The following is a 13931-nucleotide window of genomic DNA, read 5'->3' as shown; positions in this document are numbered from 1 at the left end:
TTGTGTTTCAGACATGCACTCCTTTCCATTGATCTGACAGCATCTAAACATATAAACTTTATGTTTGAATGAACACCCATGTCTGTAAAATTTGAGAAAGCTATTTTTGGATCAGACTGATCAACATTCACGTATCACTTTAAACTTGGCACAATTGTGAGCTGCCTGCCGTCACATTAACAGATAGACAAACAGATTTGATAAGCAAAATGGTTTTGGTGCTTTCCTTAATGATTAATATTCATGTTCCTTATAAAGTTATAGAAACGACACCATGTCCGCAATGCTTTGGCTACAAATGCAAATATTCTACTTAGAGATTGCAACAACAAAAATCTTGGTAAATTTAAAATATATATATATATATATATATATATATATATATATATATATATACACATGAAAGAAAAATAGTTTGTCTTTAGAAAACAGATCAGACTTTCACCATAAAATAAAAGAAGCCCTACAGCTATGATGGAGCTCAGGACTGAGGATCGCCACTAACTAATAAATAATTTTACTGCAGCTCATAAACTGTGACTCCGTGTGTAACAGTTCACCTGTTTGTAGTGAGGACAAGTACACAATGTCATTTACTGCTAAATCCTGACCAATCCTGTCCTCCATGTTAATAAGCTATTGGGTTAGGTTTAGTCTTTTGTTTATTAGTAGCCCCTTGAACCTTGATGTGCTGTCCAGTGTTTCCCGTTTCCAAAATTTCACATTCCGTGGCTCTTTCCCTCATTAAATGAAGCCACAGCAACTTTAATGTGAAGGTGACCGTTGTCTGAAAGACAGAATGCTGTCACTGTAACAGACTGGTGAAGCAGCAATGTTATGTATCTCATTTGGATGAAGTGACCCTTTAATGTCACCCTGTATTCCTTAGAAGAGGTGTAAATCTTAAATCTTTATGGCATTAGTGCAGCTAACAGTGTGAAAAGGGATGACAGTCTGGCACATTGTTGTACTGGCGTAGTCAAGAGGGCTCTCGATTTACCAGCCGATCCGTATTCCAACCCTTCACCTGGTCACGAGTCTCTGGGTAGTGACCAAAAACAAATGGATTATAGATACAAGCAGCTGAAAGCAGTTTCAGAGTAGAGTCACTACTCCTTTGCACTGAAAGAAATCAGCTGTGGTGGTTGGGGCTGTGATCAGGACGCCTGCTGGGTGCCAATGTGGAGGTTTTCTGGACAACCGGGAGGAGAACCCAGAGGTATCAAAACTCGATGGAGGGATTATATATCTCATCTGGCCTGGGAACGTTGCAATTCCTCTGGATCCCCCAGGACGAACTGGAAGACATTACTTGGGAGAAGGATGTTTAGGATGCCCTGCTCAGTTTGCTGTCATCCAACCCCGGATAAACAGAATAAAAGGGAGGGAAGAGGGAGTCATTAAATAAGACAAATACAAAACGCCCTGGAGATCTCATTACAGACTTTGACTGATCATCCTCTAGGATCCTTGACACGAAGAGAATAAAGATTCAGGATTCTGAACAACATTATACCACTAACAAGCTGACAGCAAATGAGTCAAAACTGACCTTTGTAAACGCAGGATTTTTACCCAGTTTACTGCAGAAAGAAAACTTATTACAATTCCTGACTCCACAGGCCTTAAAGGAACCAGCGTAGTGTGATCTGTCCTCCTAGACAGTGGGTCTGTGTCGCCTTGTTTGACAGAAATCTGTGTATTTTCCATTTATTAATGATTATTTGATAAGTAATTTTCTATTTGATGAGAAATTGTCTATTTCACTTGAATGAAATCCCCACTGACTAAACAAGCTGAATATCAACTTGCTATTTTACAAAACTTCCTCTATGCAGGAAAAGCCCTGCTGCCACTGTAGGTAGCAGCTAAAGAGATGCATGCTGTTCTCAAAAGATGGTAGTGACCAAAATAGAGCTAAAAAAAAAGGTGCATATTGGACTTACATAAACTCAGATACAGTAAATATGATTCCAAATCAACCATAACGTTGCTCTGCACCCCCCAAAATAAAAGCTTTTATTTTAAGTCACTTTTTTTCTCAGAAAAAATGATTAATTTGCATGTTAGTCTAACAGTAAACAATGTACACATCAAAAATCTGTATTTTAATAATTGGTCAATTATTCTTTTGCGGTGTTTGACCATAAAATCACACAGTTTTACTGCATTTAAATACTCTAAAAATATCAACAGTAGTTGTTAACAGTAGTTACCACTATTTTATAACAGTAATAAAGATTGAAAAATGGTACGTTAATTTTAAAACTTACTGTTATTATTTCACAGATCTTCACTGTTTTGTTAAATTGCAGATAATACCGAGCAAAATCCCAGAAAAAAGTATTAACTTTCATGTTGATCACATTGGTGAAAACTGCACATAATACCTCAGTATTTTTTTAAATGCATATTTCATTCTTTTACATTCGAATACCATAAAATACTGCATAAATATATTTGAAACAGCTCAAAAAATATTCCTTTACAAATATTTTTCCCACAGTTATTGTACTCTTCAGTACTCCCTTGTTTTTTTAATATATTTTTCTGGCACTTTTGCTGAGAGTTGTTTTCCAGTATTTTTTTTTAACAGTGTGTAACTGCTGGTTGAGTAAAAACACAACTGGGAAAAATTTCTCCATATGACTTCAAAAGGTGAAATGTCAGTTTTGTGCTCACAACCTGTTTCTGTTGCACCCACAGAGCCTCGGTGAGAGCAGACAGCAGTAAATAGACGGTAACTTTGGATGGCACCGGTGTTCTTCTTTAACTTCTGGCCTGCATCCAGAAGAGCACAGAGCAGAGTAAGCAAACAGTGTGTGGGTGAACAACATGCTGTACTCTCTCTAGGCCTGAGCTGAGAGGATGGCAGGTCAGAGAGGAGCAGGGGGCTAATGTGGCAGTTCACAGGACACTCCCCCCCTGCTGTCGCACACTCTCACTAATAAGCTCACATGACTGTGTGCCACACTGACACGATTCTGTGACCAGTGAACAGTCGAAATGAAGCTTCAGCATCTCATTAGCACCATATTGAGAGAGACAGAGGGCGGGAGGGACGGGCAGGCAAGCAGGCAGGCAGGCTAAGGGAAGGAGGGGGATTCCTCCAGCTGTTTTCCTAATAACAGAGTGGAGACAAAGTGAGAGGGTGATAGTCACAGGGAGCTGATAGGGAGGAAGCCAGTGAGTTAACGCAGCAGAGGATGGGGTTAAAGTGAAGGACAGGGAGAGAAAAGAGGAAGAAGGGTCCATCCTGGTATGACAGCGAGCTTGAACCACAGCTGACGGGGGAGGAGAGCAAGAAAGGTAAGTTTTCTTCCTCCTACTTTGTTTGCCCTGGAGCCAATTAGCGTTGGAGTGATTGCCATGCAAATGCTCTGATTTGTTTAACTTCTTTTTTTTCCCTTGCTGCTGGCTTGAATTGTCACAGTGTCTCACGCCCACTTTTAGATCAACAACGTATGTGTGTGTATAACTTTAAATGCCAAGGGAAAATTGGGTCAGGGAGAGAGAGAGAGAGAGAGAGGGAGAGAAGCATGTGTTAGAAGAAGAGAGGCGCTCTGGGAGAGGGGGAGAAGGGCATGGAGAGAAATCCTCAGCAGCCCTTGAACTACAGTAACAAGTGGTCACTTGAGTAATCACTGGTGATTCAGAGAGAAATGTAAGTGCTGGTCGCTCCCAGGCATGACTGCTCTGCTACCACTTTTTTTTTTTTTTTTTGCTTTTTATTTTGGCTTGAGTTTTTTTTTTTGAAGAATTAAAATACTTTGATATGAATGTGTCTGTGTGATCAAATGAAGCTGCTGTCCTGTTTCAGACTTGCTCGCTTCTCTTTGTTTCCACTGCATGGACTCGTCTAAAAGTTTCTCTATGGGGACTTTCCATCATCTTTCCATTTGCAGAAAGGGTGAAAAAACATGACAAGACCAGCTAATAGAGGGAAAGAAGCTCCTAGATGAGCCTGACTCTCGGTCATGCTCAGTCTTGTGATGAGGTGTGGTTAGTCACTTTCATATTAGTCAGCTGAGTAATAATAGCATGTTGCTCAAACAGAAATAGAGCAGAATGCGACTGTCTTTTGCATGTTTGTGCGTGCATCTACCCTGTTGTTCAATTTCCCTCCAGTGTCTCTGCCTCATGTGTCTTGATACTGTGCAAATAATGTCTGCAATGTGGACAGTTTATTACAGTGAAATCTCACATTCGCGACCAGATCAGAAATCTGCCCCCGTTGCACTCTTGTGGTTGTGATCTGTGGATTGAATGGCAGGAGGAGTCAGAGTGGGAGACAGTTGGTTCTAATAGGCCTTGTATGAGGCAGAGCAAAGGGAAAGATGACCTTTCTCTGCTGTTTATTTTGGGAAGGCAACAGGAAGAATGCTGGAGCAGCTGTTCTATTCCTGCTGGCAGATCCCACCCCTGTGAATTCCAGTCTGCCACTGGAACGACACTCCCCCTACTCAAACAGAGGGGCCTGGGCTGTCTGAGTATTGTATAGTGTAAAGAGCACCTCATCAGGAAAAGTTGTGGTGGCAATAAGCGTACAAGTTATTTTCTGTCGGACATGTCAGTCACGCATTAGTTTGTTTACTAGGTCTGTTGTATCTGCAGACGTCTAGCCCGTTGCATGATAATGAAAGTCAACTGTCTGCCAATGAAAACCGTCTTTCCTTTCTTGTCATTCATTTTAAAACCAGTCTCGCAGCTTTCTGGTGTAACACATGTCTTTTGCTTTCGGTGACAGACGCATTCCCAACAATGGCGAGCCTTCCCAAAGAGCCGCCTGAGGATGCCAGGAAACAGAGCTTCTGGATGGTGAGGATTATATTTGTGATCACATCTAAGACAACTGCCACCTCAGTTAATCCAGCTGTGTGTGTGTGTGTCTGTGAAAGGCGGCTATTCGTTTCTCTCATCACCGTCTTTCCTCCTCTCCTCTCAGCCAGGGAATTATGTGCGTACAGTGCACCGAACTGATCAGTCCTTCCAGGCATGTAACGACATAGTGGCCTGCCTCATCGAGAGGGCAAAAGTGGAAAAACAGTACGCCCAGCAGCTCAGCCAGTGGAGCAGCAAGTGGAAGTCCATAGTGGATTCTAGTGAGTATGAGAAGCTGCATGATGGGGGAGCCATGTTGGCCTAAAAACAGATGTAGTCCTTAGCCTTTTTCAGCACCTCAGCTCACATTAAGTTAAAATTACATCTTAAATTCTTAATAAACGAGAGCACCTGTTTGAATTTTTCTCATGCACAAACTGGGGTCATTATTTCCCTATTGGTTCCATGACTCACCTCTGCGCTCTGTGTTATTTCATTCCTCAGCCTCTCTTTTTTTTTCACCCCCTTGCTTCCCCAGGGCCACTTTATGGCTCCCTCATGAAGGCGTGGCAGTGTTTCTTCACCTCCACGGAGCGCCTGTCCGCCCTCCACTCCTCCATCTCCCAGTCGCTCATCGCAGAGGAGGGAGAACGGGTAAAGACCTGGCAGAAGGAGACGTTTCCGAAGAAAATCTTTTGCGGCTTCAGGGAGAGCCACGACAACAACACGAGTTTCTCACGTGCGCAGAAACCCTGGTCCAAAAAGCTGGCAAAGGTGCAGCACATATGTCATTAACATTTATGCTTGTGTGTCTTCATTAGCGAATGGAATTTGATGAAACCTGCAACATACATTTTAAAACTTAAGTACCAGTGATTTGTGGGACCAATTTTCTTTTCAGCAGCCACTTAGTTGAGCTGAACACAAACACAGAGCAGAAAGAAACAAGGAAACAGCTGGGATCTGTCCAGAAGATTAACACGTTACACCATGTTTCTGGATTCCTTTTGGTGTAGTTTAACAGGAGCTTTTTGCCAGTTGTCTGAAGCGTACAGAGACATCGGAATTACACACGTGGACAAAATTGTTGGTACCCCTCAGTTAAAGAAGGAAAAACCCACAATTCTCACTGAAATCACTTGAAACTCACAAAAGTAACAATAAATAAAAATTTATTGAAAATTAAATAATCAAAATCAGCCATCACTTTTGAATTGTTGATTAACATAATTATTTAAAAAAACAAACTAATGAAATAGGGCTGGACAAAAATGATGGTACCTCTATAAAAGATTGAAAACTATTTGACCAGAGTGACATGATTAACTCAGGTGTGTCATTTAATTGACATCACAGGTGTTTCCAAACTCATAATCAGTCAGTCTGCCTATTTAAAGGGAGACAAGTAGTCACCCTGCTGTTTGGTGAAAAGGTGTGTACCACACTGAACATGGACAACAGAAAGCAATTTTCAATAAATTTTTATTTATTGTTACTTTTGTGAGTTTCAAGTGATTTCAGTGAGAATTGTGGGTTTTTCCTTCTTTAACTGAGGGGTACCAACAATTTTGTCCACGTGTGTATATTAATCTTCTCATCTTAACTTTCAGGAAGAGATTGAATAAGTGAATATATGTCAAACTAGTATCTTAAACTACATATTTTCTCTATCTATTAAAAGTACAAAAATGAGAGAGAATTCATATATTTGATAGATGAAATATAGTACTAAAAAGCAAATGTTAGAAATTAATTAAAGCAATTTAAGTTGACCAACATTTTATCTTTGAGGGAGAAAGTAAAAACAAAACGCCGTCTGGCAAAATGCAGTCAAGTGATGCATGAGTGATGTAACAGGGCTATGAGAGCATTACTGTTTTTGGTCAAGTTTCATTCTCCACTTTTTTTCTCAGTCATGTGCTATGTTGTATAATTTTGTGCCTATTCTTATATTAAGTTGCTTGCATGGGTAACAAGAGCTGTCGTGCACAGTGACTTCTTTTTATGCACAACTTGTGCTGGAAAGTTCTGATTAAAGAAAGTTGCATTCTTGGCTGCAAAAAAGACAGAAAATATGGTAGCAATGTAAGATAAAGTGCAGTCCTATGTAAAATGAAGCCTGTTGTGGTGTTATGGGAGGTTATGTGACGGACTATTTCTTGGACAATTAAGATTCCAGGAACTGTAATATTAACTGAGATTTTTTCCTTTTTTTAATGAACATGATATAACGTGATAAATAATGAGATAAAGATGTTCTGGTATGCTGATTTTTTTGTACTTTTTGAAAGAGTAAGACAAGCTCTGTTCTACTCTTTCCAGCTTTTTTCCATCTAAATCACAGCAGGCAAGCATATTTCCCCAAATGCAAAGTTATCCGTTAACATGTATACACAAATGTGCCTTCAACAGCTGGAGAAGATCCGAGTTTCGTACCACAAGTCCTGTCAGAAGGAGCAAGCAGCCCTTGACAAAGAGAAGCAAGCAAATGAAAACTCCGAGATGACTCCGGAGAAAAAGCAGAAGTTCACAGAAGCCAGAGAAAACGCCACAGAGGAGAAGGAAAAGGTGAGGAGGGACTTGAAAACACACTGCAGCACTTCACTCTGAGCCAGTCATGCACGCTGAAGAAGGGATGCATTCATCGCAGAACTTCCTCCCTCCTGATTCGACACATGTGACAGTTAAACGTGTCGCATTCCAAGAAAGTTTTGTCGACTTGCTGCATGTGCTGATACTTATTCAGTTAAGAATCTGTCGACTCTAAACACAAGCATCAGCCTTAAGTTTCTGTTCCAAGCAGCTCCCTTGTATGGAGATGTGTTATTGTTGCTCTGCTCGGTGTTTATGGAGTCCAGCATGGGAACAGCAGAGAGCAGCAGATGATTTATACAGATCAAATCCTCCATTAAAGAAACACAGCAGAGCTTCTTCCTGTGGCGCGTACACAACTTCTCATCAGAAAATGCTTTGTCCTGAGCTGCCTGCAGGCCAGAGAGCGATATGAGAAAGTTCTGGAGGATGTGTCGTCCTACACGCCTCGCTACATGGAGGAGATGGAGGCCATTTTCGACCAGTCGCAGGAGGAGGAGAGGAAGAGGATCAGCTTCCTGAAGCAAGCCTTCCTCTCCATTCACAGACACCTGGACATCACCAACAACGAGAGGTGAGCAGCCATCTCAGTGTTTGCTTGTGACCATATTTAGTGTATAAATTACCGGGTTAAGACAGTGTAAGTGTTGTGTATCCACATCGTGTGTCCTTGTGTCAGTGTGAAGGCAGTTTACAGTGAACTCCACAACACCCTAATGTCCATCGATGAGCAAGATGATCTCAAATGGTGGAAGAACAATCATGGCCCAGGCATGCCCACCGACTGGCCAAAGATCGAGGTATGTACAAAGTTTGCACAACTACATGCAGAAAATATCAAACTCTAATGACAAAGATATGACAAGATACAACAAACAAAAATATTACTTTTTCATGTGTTGGTTGATTTACATATATTTTTTTAATAGTTTGCTTGCATACTATGTCTTCTTCCTTCTTTTAGTGATAAAAAAAACATCCAAAATACACAATTTAGGTGTTTATTTTATGACACTGAAACACATAAATGTCTATTAGACATTTATGCAAACTGCTGCACATTTCATTGAACAACACCTAATTTGCAAATTGAAACATAACCTTTCTTTATGTAAGTAAGAGTTTTTGCAGTGATGTGTTTGTTTTTACCCATAAGTAGTGGTTTCTCATTAACATATGGAATTTTTCAACACATACACTCCAAAACATTGCAAGGAATTTAGCTAAATCAACTTATGTTTGCTTGTTTACTAATGTAACTCTAATATCTAATCTTATCTATAATATAACATTTTTATTATTTTCCACCACTTTAGAATTTAAAAACATGAGTTCTCATAATTTGATGAGTTGAATGAACGAATGAAGTTGCAAAAGTAGACTTTGCAGATTGCATTATTATAGAGGAACCAGAGTGGAACCAGCTTGGTCAAAAAGGGGCAACAGGGTCTATTGTGTAGTCTGAGAAAACAGATGTGGTAAGAAATGGCTGTGTATCTTTAATACAACGTAAATGAAGGTGTTCCTTTTCAGAATAATCAAAACAGCTTTAACAACAACAAAGGTTGGAAATGATTTCAGCCACTACACTGATTGACACCAGAGCTGAGAGCAGCCGGATAGATTGTCTTTGTACAGACTCTGGTTGAAAATGGCTTCAATAATTAACTTATGATTGTAAGTTCTCAATGCTAAATTAAAGGCATTATGGAGGATTTTTTTTTGTTTAATTTGTCTGATTCACATAAAATGAATATACTGACCTTTAATGGACTTGTATGTATGGTCTCTAAAAGAATAAAAAAATTTAAAAAAGTAACTGTGGACATGGCAGGACCTGAAAAACATCAGCCAGTCAAAGCGCTCGGACCGAGGCGTTTGGTTTGCTCCCTTTCCTGTCAATCAAAAATCTTCCATCTCAGGCCAAGTTACGTAGATTACGTACGCCTTGGACTTACGTGTTTTCTGTATGTGTTGCTTTGGTATAACTTCGTAGTTAGCTGGCGACTTGTTTTGCTCATCTTTCTTTACATAATGACAGCTAAAGATCCAGGGGGACCCAGCCGTAAAAGACAACTTCACGAGTGCTACGCAAGTTTCTGGAGGGGGGCGTTTCTTCGTAAATGCTAAGAGGGGGAAGGTTAGAGGGGGGTGAGGGAGAGGTTGTATGAGCGCATGCCCATGCTACGTTCAAAGTCGTAGGAAATTAAATCTCCTCTAATGCCTTTAAGAAATAACTCTTTACTTTGCAAAAAAAAAATCAACATCTATGTGACCAGTTGATTAAACTGAACATCTTTAGTTTATTGAATTTTTTTCTCCAGTTCAGTTAATTGCCAGTTTTACTTTCACAACTCATAAGAGGACATTGCCAATTAATCGTCTGAAGTGCAGTTGACTCACATGATGAAGACTAACAGTTTACACTTAAATTCCATTTTCAAAACATTAAGTTTTCCCCCCTCATCATCTAAACCAGAAATCTCCACTGGAGTAGCTCTTACAACCAACTTGACAGGTTTATTCCAATCTATATTCTGAAGGTTTTCGCAGAGGGATTTGTTCTTATCTCATTCATAACCTGTTTTATAGAACATTTTATTCCTAAAAATATGGCGGGAATGGGTTTCTGGATGTCAATAGTGTTTCCTGAGTTATAGTGTGATAAAAAGAGACCAAAATCTTCTCTGTAAAAAGCTTTCACTTTAATATGTCTCCAAAATGAAACAGAAATTTTGTACCAGACTATATCCAACGATCCAATTTCTGCTCTGGAAATGTAGTACAAAGTATGCAAATTAGTACATATTTGATAAATAATATCTAATTTACATAGTTACACATAAAATTTCAAGAACTTGTAATACCAGAAATAATTGCCTTATTGACTTGTAGTTGTTGTTGAGTATATATTTCTCTGACAGAAATGCAAAAACATAAATTATATGCATAACTAAATCAAATTAAATTAAATTAGGTATTCATTGTTTTACCGAGCAGACATAATGATATACAGTGTGTGCTCATGCACCTATGTGTTGGCTGAATGATGTGTTTCCTCTTCCTCCAGGAATGGGTCCCACCAGTAAAAAAGCTAAACAGAAAGAAAAGAGAGCAGAAAGGAAAGGAGAGCCGACCGTAAGTTATTACAGAATATCACATTAATTAACAAATAAGTCAATAATAAACCAGATCTGAGCAGTACACAGTCTAGTTTAAGTATTTATGGAACTTGACATGTTTTTTCTCCTGTTAGTGTGATGATTGGAGGTGTGAAGGTGCGAGCTCTGTACGACTACGTGGGAGAGGAGGGTGATGAGCTGTCCTTTAAAGCAGGTGACACATAAAGTGTGATATGATGACGACATTTTGTTCTGAGTGTTAAAGCAACTTTGGGTTTTTTTTATAAGTTATTATTAAAACCACCGTATTAACATAAAACTGACTGGGAAGATGGAAGTGCAAACAATTCCTCTAAAATGCTGACAGACAGGCAGATAAACACAAAACTGTTGGTACCAATTTGCTAATTTTTCATATGATTTGTGATTCTGATGTTGTGTCTTAGCAACTTGTTTCCAACATTGGAATCTGCCCAAAGGATAAAACTGGCTTGCGTTCAGTTTCTTTAATATCTGACAGATTGGCCAAAAGTCAGAAAAAGCTTTGACTTTTGCAAATTTAAATGTTTCAGAAAAACAGTTCAGTGTTGAGCTTGAAAATAGCTGTTTCCTCCCCCCAATTCTCTTGCATTTAATGGCTTGTAGATATATTTAAAACTGGATTTCTGAAACACATCATGACATTAGATTAAAATTATGGACTTGTCTGGATTATAACACTGTTGGAAAACATTTGGAATAAGAAAATTGATCAGTGAAGTCAAGTGATTTTTAACATTTTAATGTGGAAATGTTCCATGCCATACCTCTAACACCCCTCTCATTCTACAAAGACCCAAATTTATCTTCAAACTGCTTGAGAAGAGATATTTGAGTCTGGTGTCACTGACCATTTTGTCACATAATACTGCTTTGTTATGCTTTGGTATCACATTTGAACGCACTTGGCACTCCATAGTGTCATTTTTCAATGCACAAGGTAGTCCGATACATCTATAACAATTTTAAATGTAGGAAATAAACAGTCCAAGTCACTAGCCAGATGTTTTCCTCCTAACATTGTTTAATTCTGTGAAATCGTCCATTTTATCGCAAAACCATGATTTTTTTCCTCAACTGAACTCTTAACGTAGCCAATCCATTAGTGAAAACAAGACTATAGCCACAAAATAATTGAAAACTAAGAGGAAAAATAATGGTCTCCTGTTTGAAAATCCTGTCACTTACACTGTCTCTGGCCCTTCAACCTTCTTACGAGACTGTCGTAAACTGTTAAAACTCCTTTACATCTCTCAGGATTTAATATTGATGGAATTGGCACATAGAATATCTTGGATGCATCACTATGACACCAGCAGCTTTAACAAAATGTCAGTACTTGACATCGTGGGAATGAGAACAGGTTGTATATTTTTCCCGTGAGAGTACTTTTTTTGCTGCCTCTTTCGTTTGGTTAGATTCTCTGGAGCATTTAAATGTTAACTGTAGAGAAACGGGACGTACTGTAACATCTGCGAGGACTCTGTAAGGAATTTTTGAAGCCTGGATTTACTGCCTGGCTTCCAGCCAATGTTTTTAGAGCCAGAAAACCCATATCTAGGCAACTAGATGAGGTTTAGGGTGAATTTTAGCAAACCGCAACCATCACTGTCAATTAAGGCTAATACACCACCTGAAGGCAAGACACTTTCCAAAATATCTTCCAAACTAGTGACTATTTGGATTCTAACTCATTTCATAGCGAGAGAAGTTGAAGATTGTTTGGTTTGTTTGGAGCCTGGTCATGGCAGAAACTACATGTTGGTGCACTTTTGTAACATACTGTACTTGTATCTACACACAGCTACAGTATCTACACCGTCTACAGTGGTGATTTTATAGAGAAAAACGATGAGCAAGAAGCCTGAAAAACAGACTAGATTGTTAAAAATCACTCCACCAATTGGCATATTATCATACACAAAAGTATTATTGAGACAAGGTTGTTGGTAATGCAAATGTGTTAAATCATGTCAATTTAAAAGCATTTTTAGTGAGATTTTGTCTTCCTGCAGCTGAGTGTTAATGTTTCTGTTGCCAGGTGAAGTGTTCCTGAAGGTAGAGGAGGAGGACGACCAAGGCTGGTGTCGAGGAGTCCTGAGTGGGGGGAAGGAGGGCTTCTACCCGGCCAACTATGTTGAAGTCGCCGAGTGACTCTCCAACATATCACCTCCTCAAGCTTTTTCTCAGTAGAAGTTACTTTATAAATTCTTCTAAAAATAACAGTTATTGTTTAATGTTGTCACACTGATTCCGAGTTGATGTCAGACGTAATCTGCTCCCAGGCATTTCTGAAATGTAAAAATCTGAGGCCTTAATATTCTAACATCTGCAATAAGAATTAACTTATCAAAGACTAGAATGTACTGTCTGTGCTGAATGTGTATATGTGTGAGTGTGTTTGCATGCAAATGTGTATGTTAGGATGAAACTAAAGAGAACAAAAGAAGATATTTATTTTCTGTCATCCTGTCCGAGTCATTTGGTCACTGTAATGAAGACAACACTGACAGTAAAAGATGTGGTTTACACAGGCACAGGTTTACATAAGTGTGTGCAATCAAGGTTAATGTTTACTTAATAAGAACTATGTAGGAGCACACAACAGTTACTTTGATTGAGGGAATGGATTTTCAAAATAAAAGTAGAATTGTTTTCTCACTAATTCATCTTGTTCATACAATTTTAACTCTTGTGTCATCCTGCGGGTCAAACTGACCCATTTTAAAGTTTAAAAATGTGGAAAAAAATACATGTTCACAGTGAAAATATTTTCAGCATTTTGGGGAAATTCTTAAACATTTTTTGTGGAAAAAAGAAATGTTAAAAAAAATGTTTTTTAAGAACATTTACAAAAAATCCAAAATCCAGCAAAATTTGGGCAGATTTTTTGGTGAATGCTCCTAAAGAAAATATTATAAGTTTTACTGATATATCGGTAATAACTTTAGGATTTTTTGGAAGATTTTTAGGATTTTTTTGGAAGATTTTTAGGATTTTTTTTAAAAATATTTACAAGAATTTTCTTGCCAAATTGGAGGTTTTTTTTTTTTGTTTTTTTTAGTTTTAAGGGAAACTTTTGGTATTTTCTTCCTGAAGGTTTTGTACATTTAGAGTTTGAAAATGTGGGAAAAATATCACTTTAGATATTTTTAGGATTTGTTTTGGAGGATTTTTAGGATTTTTAAAAAAATATATATTTTCAAGAATTTTCTTGCCAAATTTGTAGTATTTTTTTAAAATAAAACTTTTAAGGGAAATTTGTAAGTAATTATTGGAATTTTCTTCCTGAAAGTTTTGCACATTTTCAGAAATCTGGGGATTTTGGGGGTTTTTTTTGCTGAATTTTTGGATTTT

General features: G+C 38.5%; 1 protein-coding gene across 2 annotated transcripts; it reads left to right on the top strand.

Moving 5' to 3' along the window:
* Nucleotides 1-3041: 3041 nt before the first annotated feature.
* On the top strand, nt 3042-13239 carry LOC110949015 (protein kinase C and casein kinase substrate in neurons protein 3-like). Of its 2 annotated transcripts, none has more exons than XM_022190828.2 (10): nt 3042-3309; nt 4748-4818; nt 4946-5102; nt 5360-5595; nt 7234-7389; nt 7812-7987; nt 8093-8213; nt 10484-10551; nt 10670-10749; nt 12616-13239. In XM_022190828.2, the coding sequence occupies exons 2-10, from the start codon at nt 4762-4764 to the stop codon at nt 12726-12728; spliced, it is 1164 nt and encodes a 387-aa protein (XP_022046520.1). In that variant the 5' UTR covers nt 3042-3309; nt 4748-4761; the 3' UTR covers nt 12729-13239. The 2 variants fall into 2 exon arrangements, with proteins under 2 accessions (XP_022046520.1, XP_022046521.1); XM_022190829.2 differs by lacking the exon at nt 3042-3309 and adding an exon at nt 3515-3664.
* The last annotated feature ends 692 nt before the right edge of the window (nt 13240-13931 follow it).

This window comes from Acanthochromis polyacanthus, chromosome 19 (genome assembly GCF_021347895.1).
Source record: "Acanthochromis polyacanthus isolate Apoly-LR-REF ecotype Palm Island chromosome 19, KAUST_Apoly_ChrSc, whole genome shotgun sequence".
Classification (NCBI taxonomy): domain Eukaryota; kingdom Metazoa; phylum Chordata; class Actinopteri; family Pomacentridae; genus Acanthochromis; species Acanthochromis polyacanthus.
Note: the sequence above shows the minus strand (reverse complement) of the source record. Positions and strands in the feature narration are given on the sequence as shown.

Bases quoted from the DNA above. Each gene is read 5' to 3' on its own strand.
- LOC110949015 (XM_022190828.2), top strand. From the start codon at position 4,762: ATGGCGAGCCTTCCCAAAGAGCCGCCTGAGGATGCCAGGAAACAGAGC. The intron at 8,214-10,483 runs GTATGTACAAAG...CTCTTCCTCCAG, and splicing joins CCGACTGGCCAAAGATCGAG to GAATGGGTCCCACCAGTAAA. The intron at 10,552-10,669 runs GTAAGTTATTAC...TTCTCCTGTTAG, and splicing joins AAAGGAAAGGAGAGCCGACC to TGTGATGATTGGAGGTGTGA.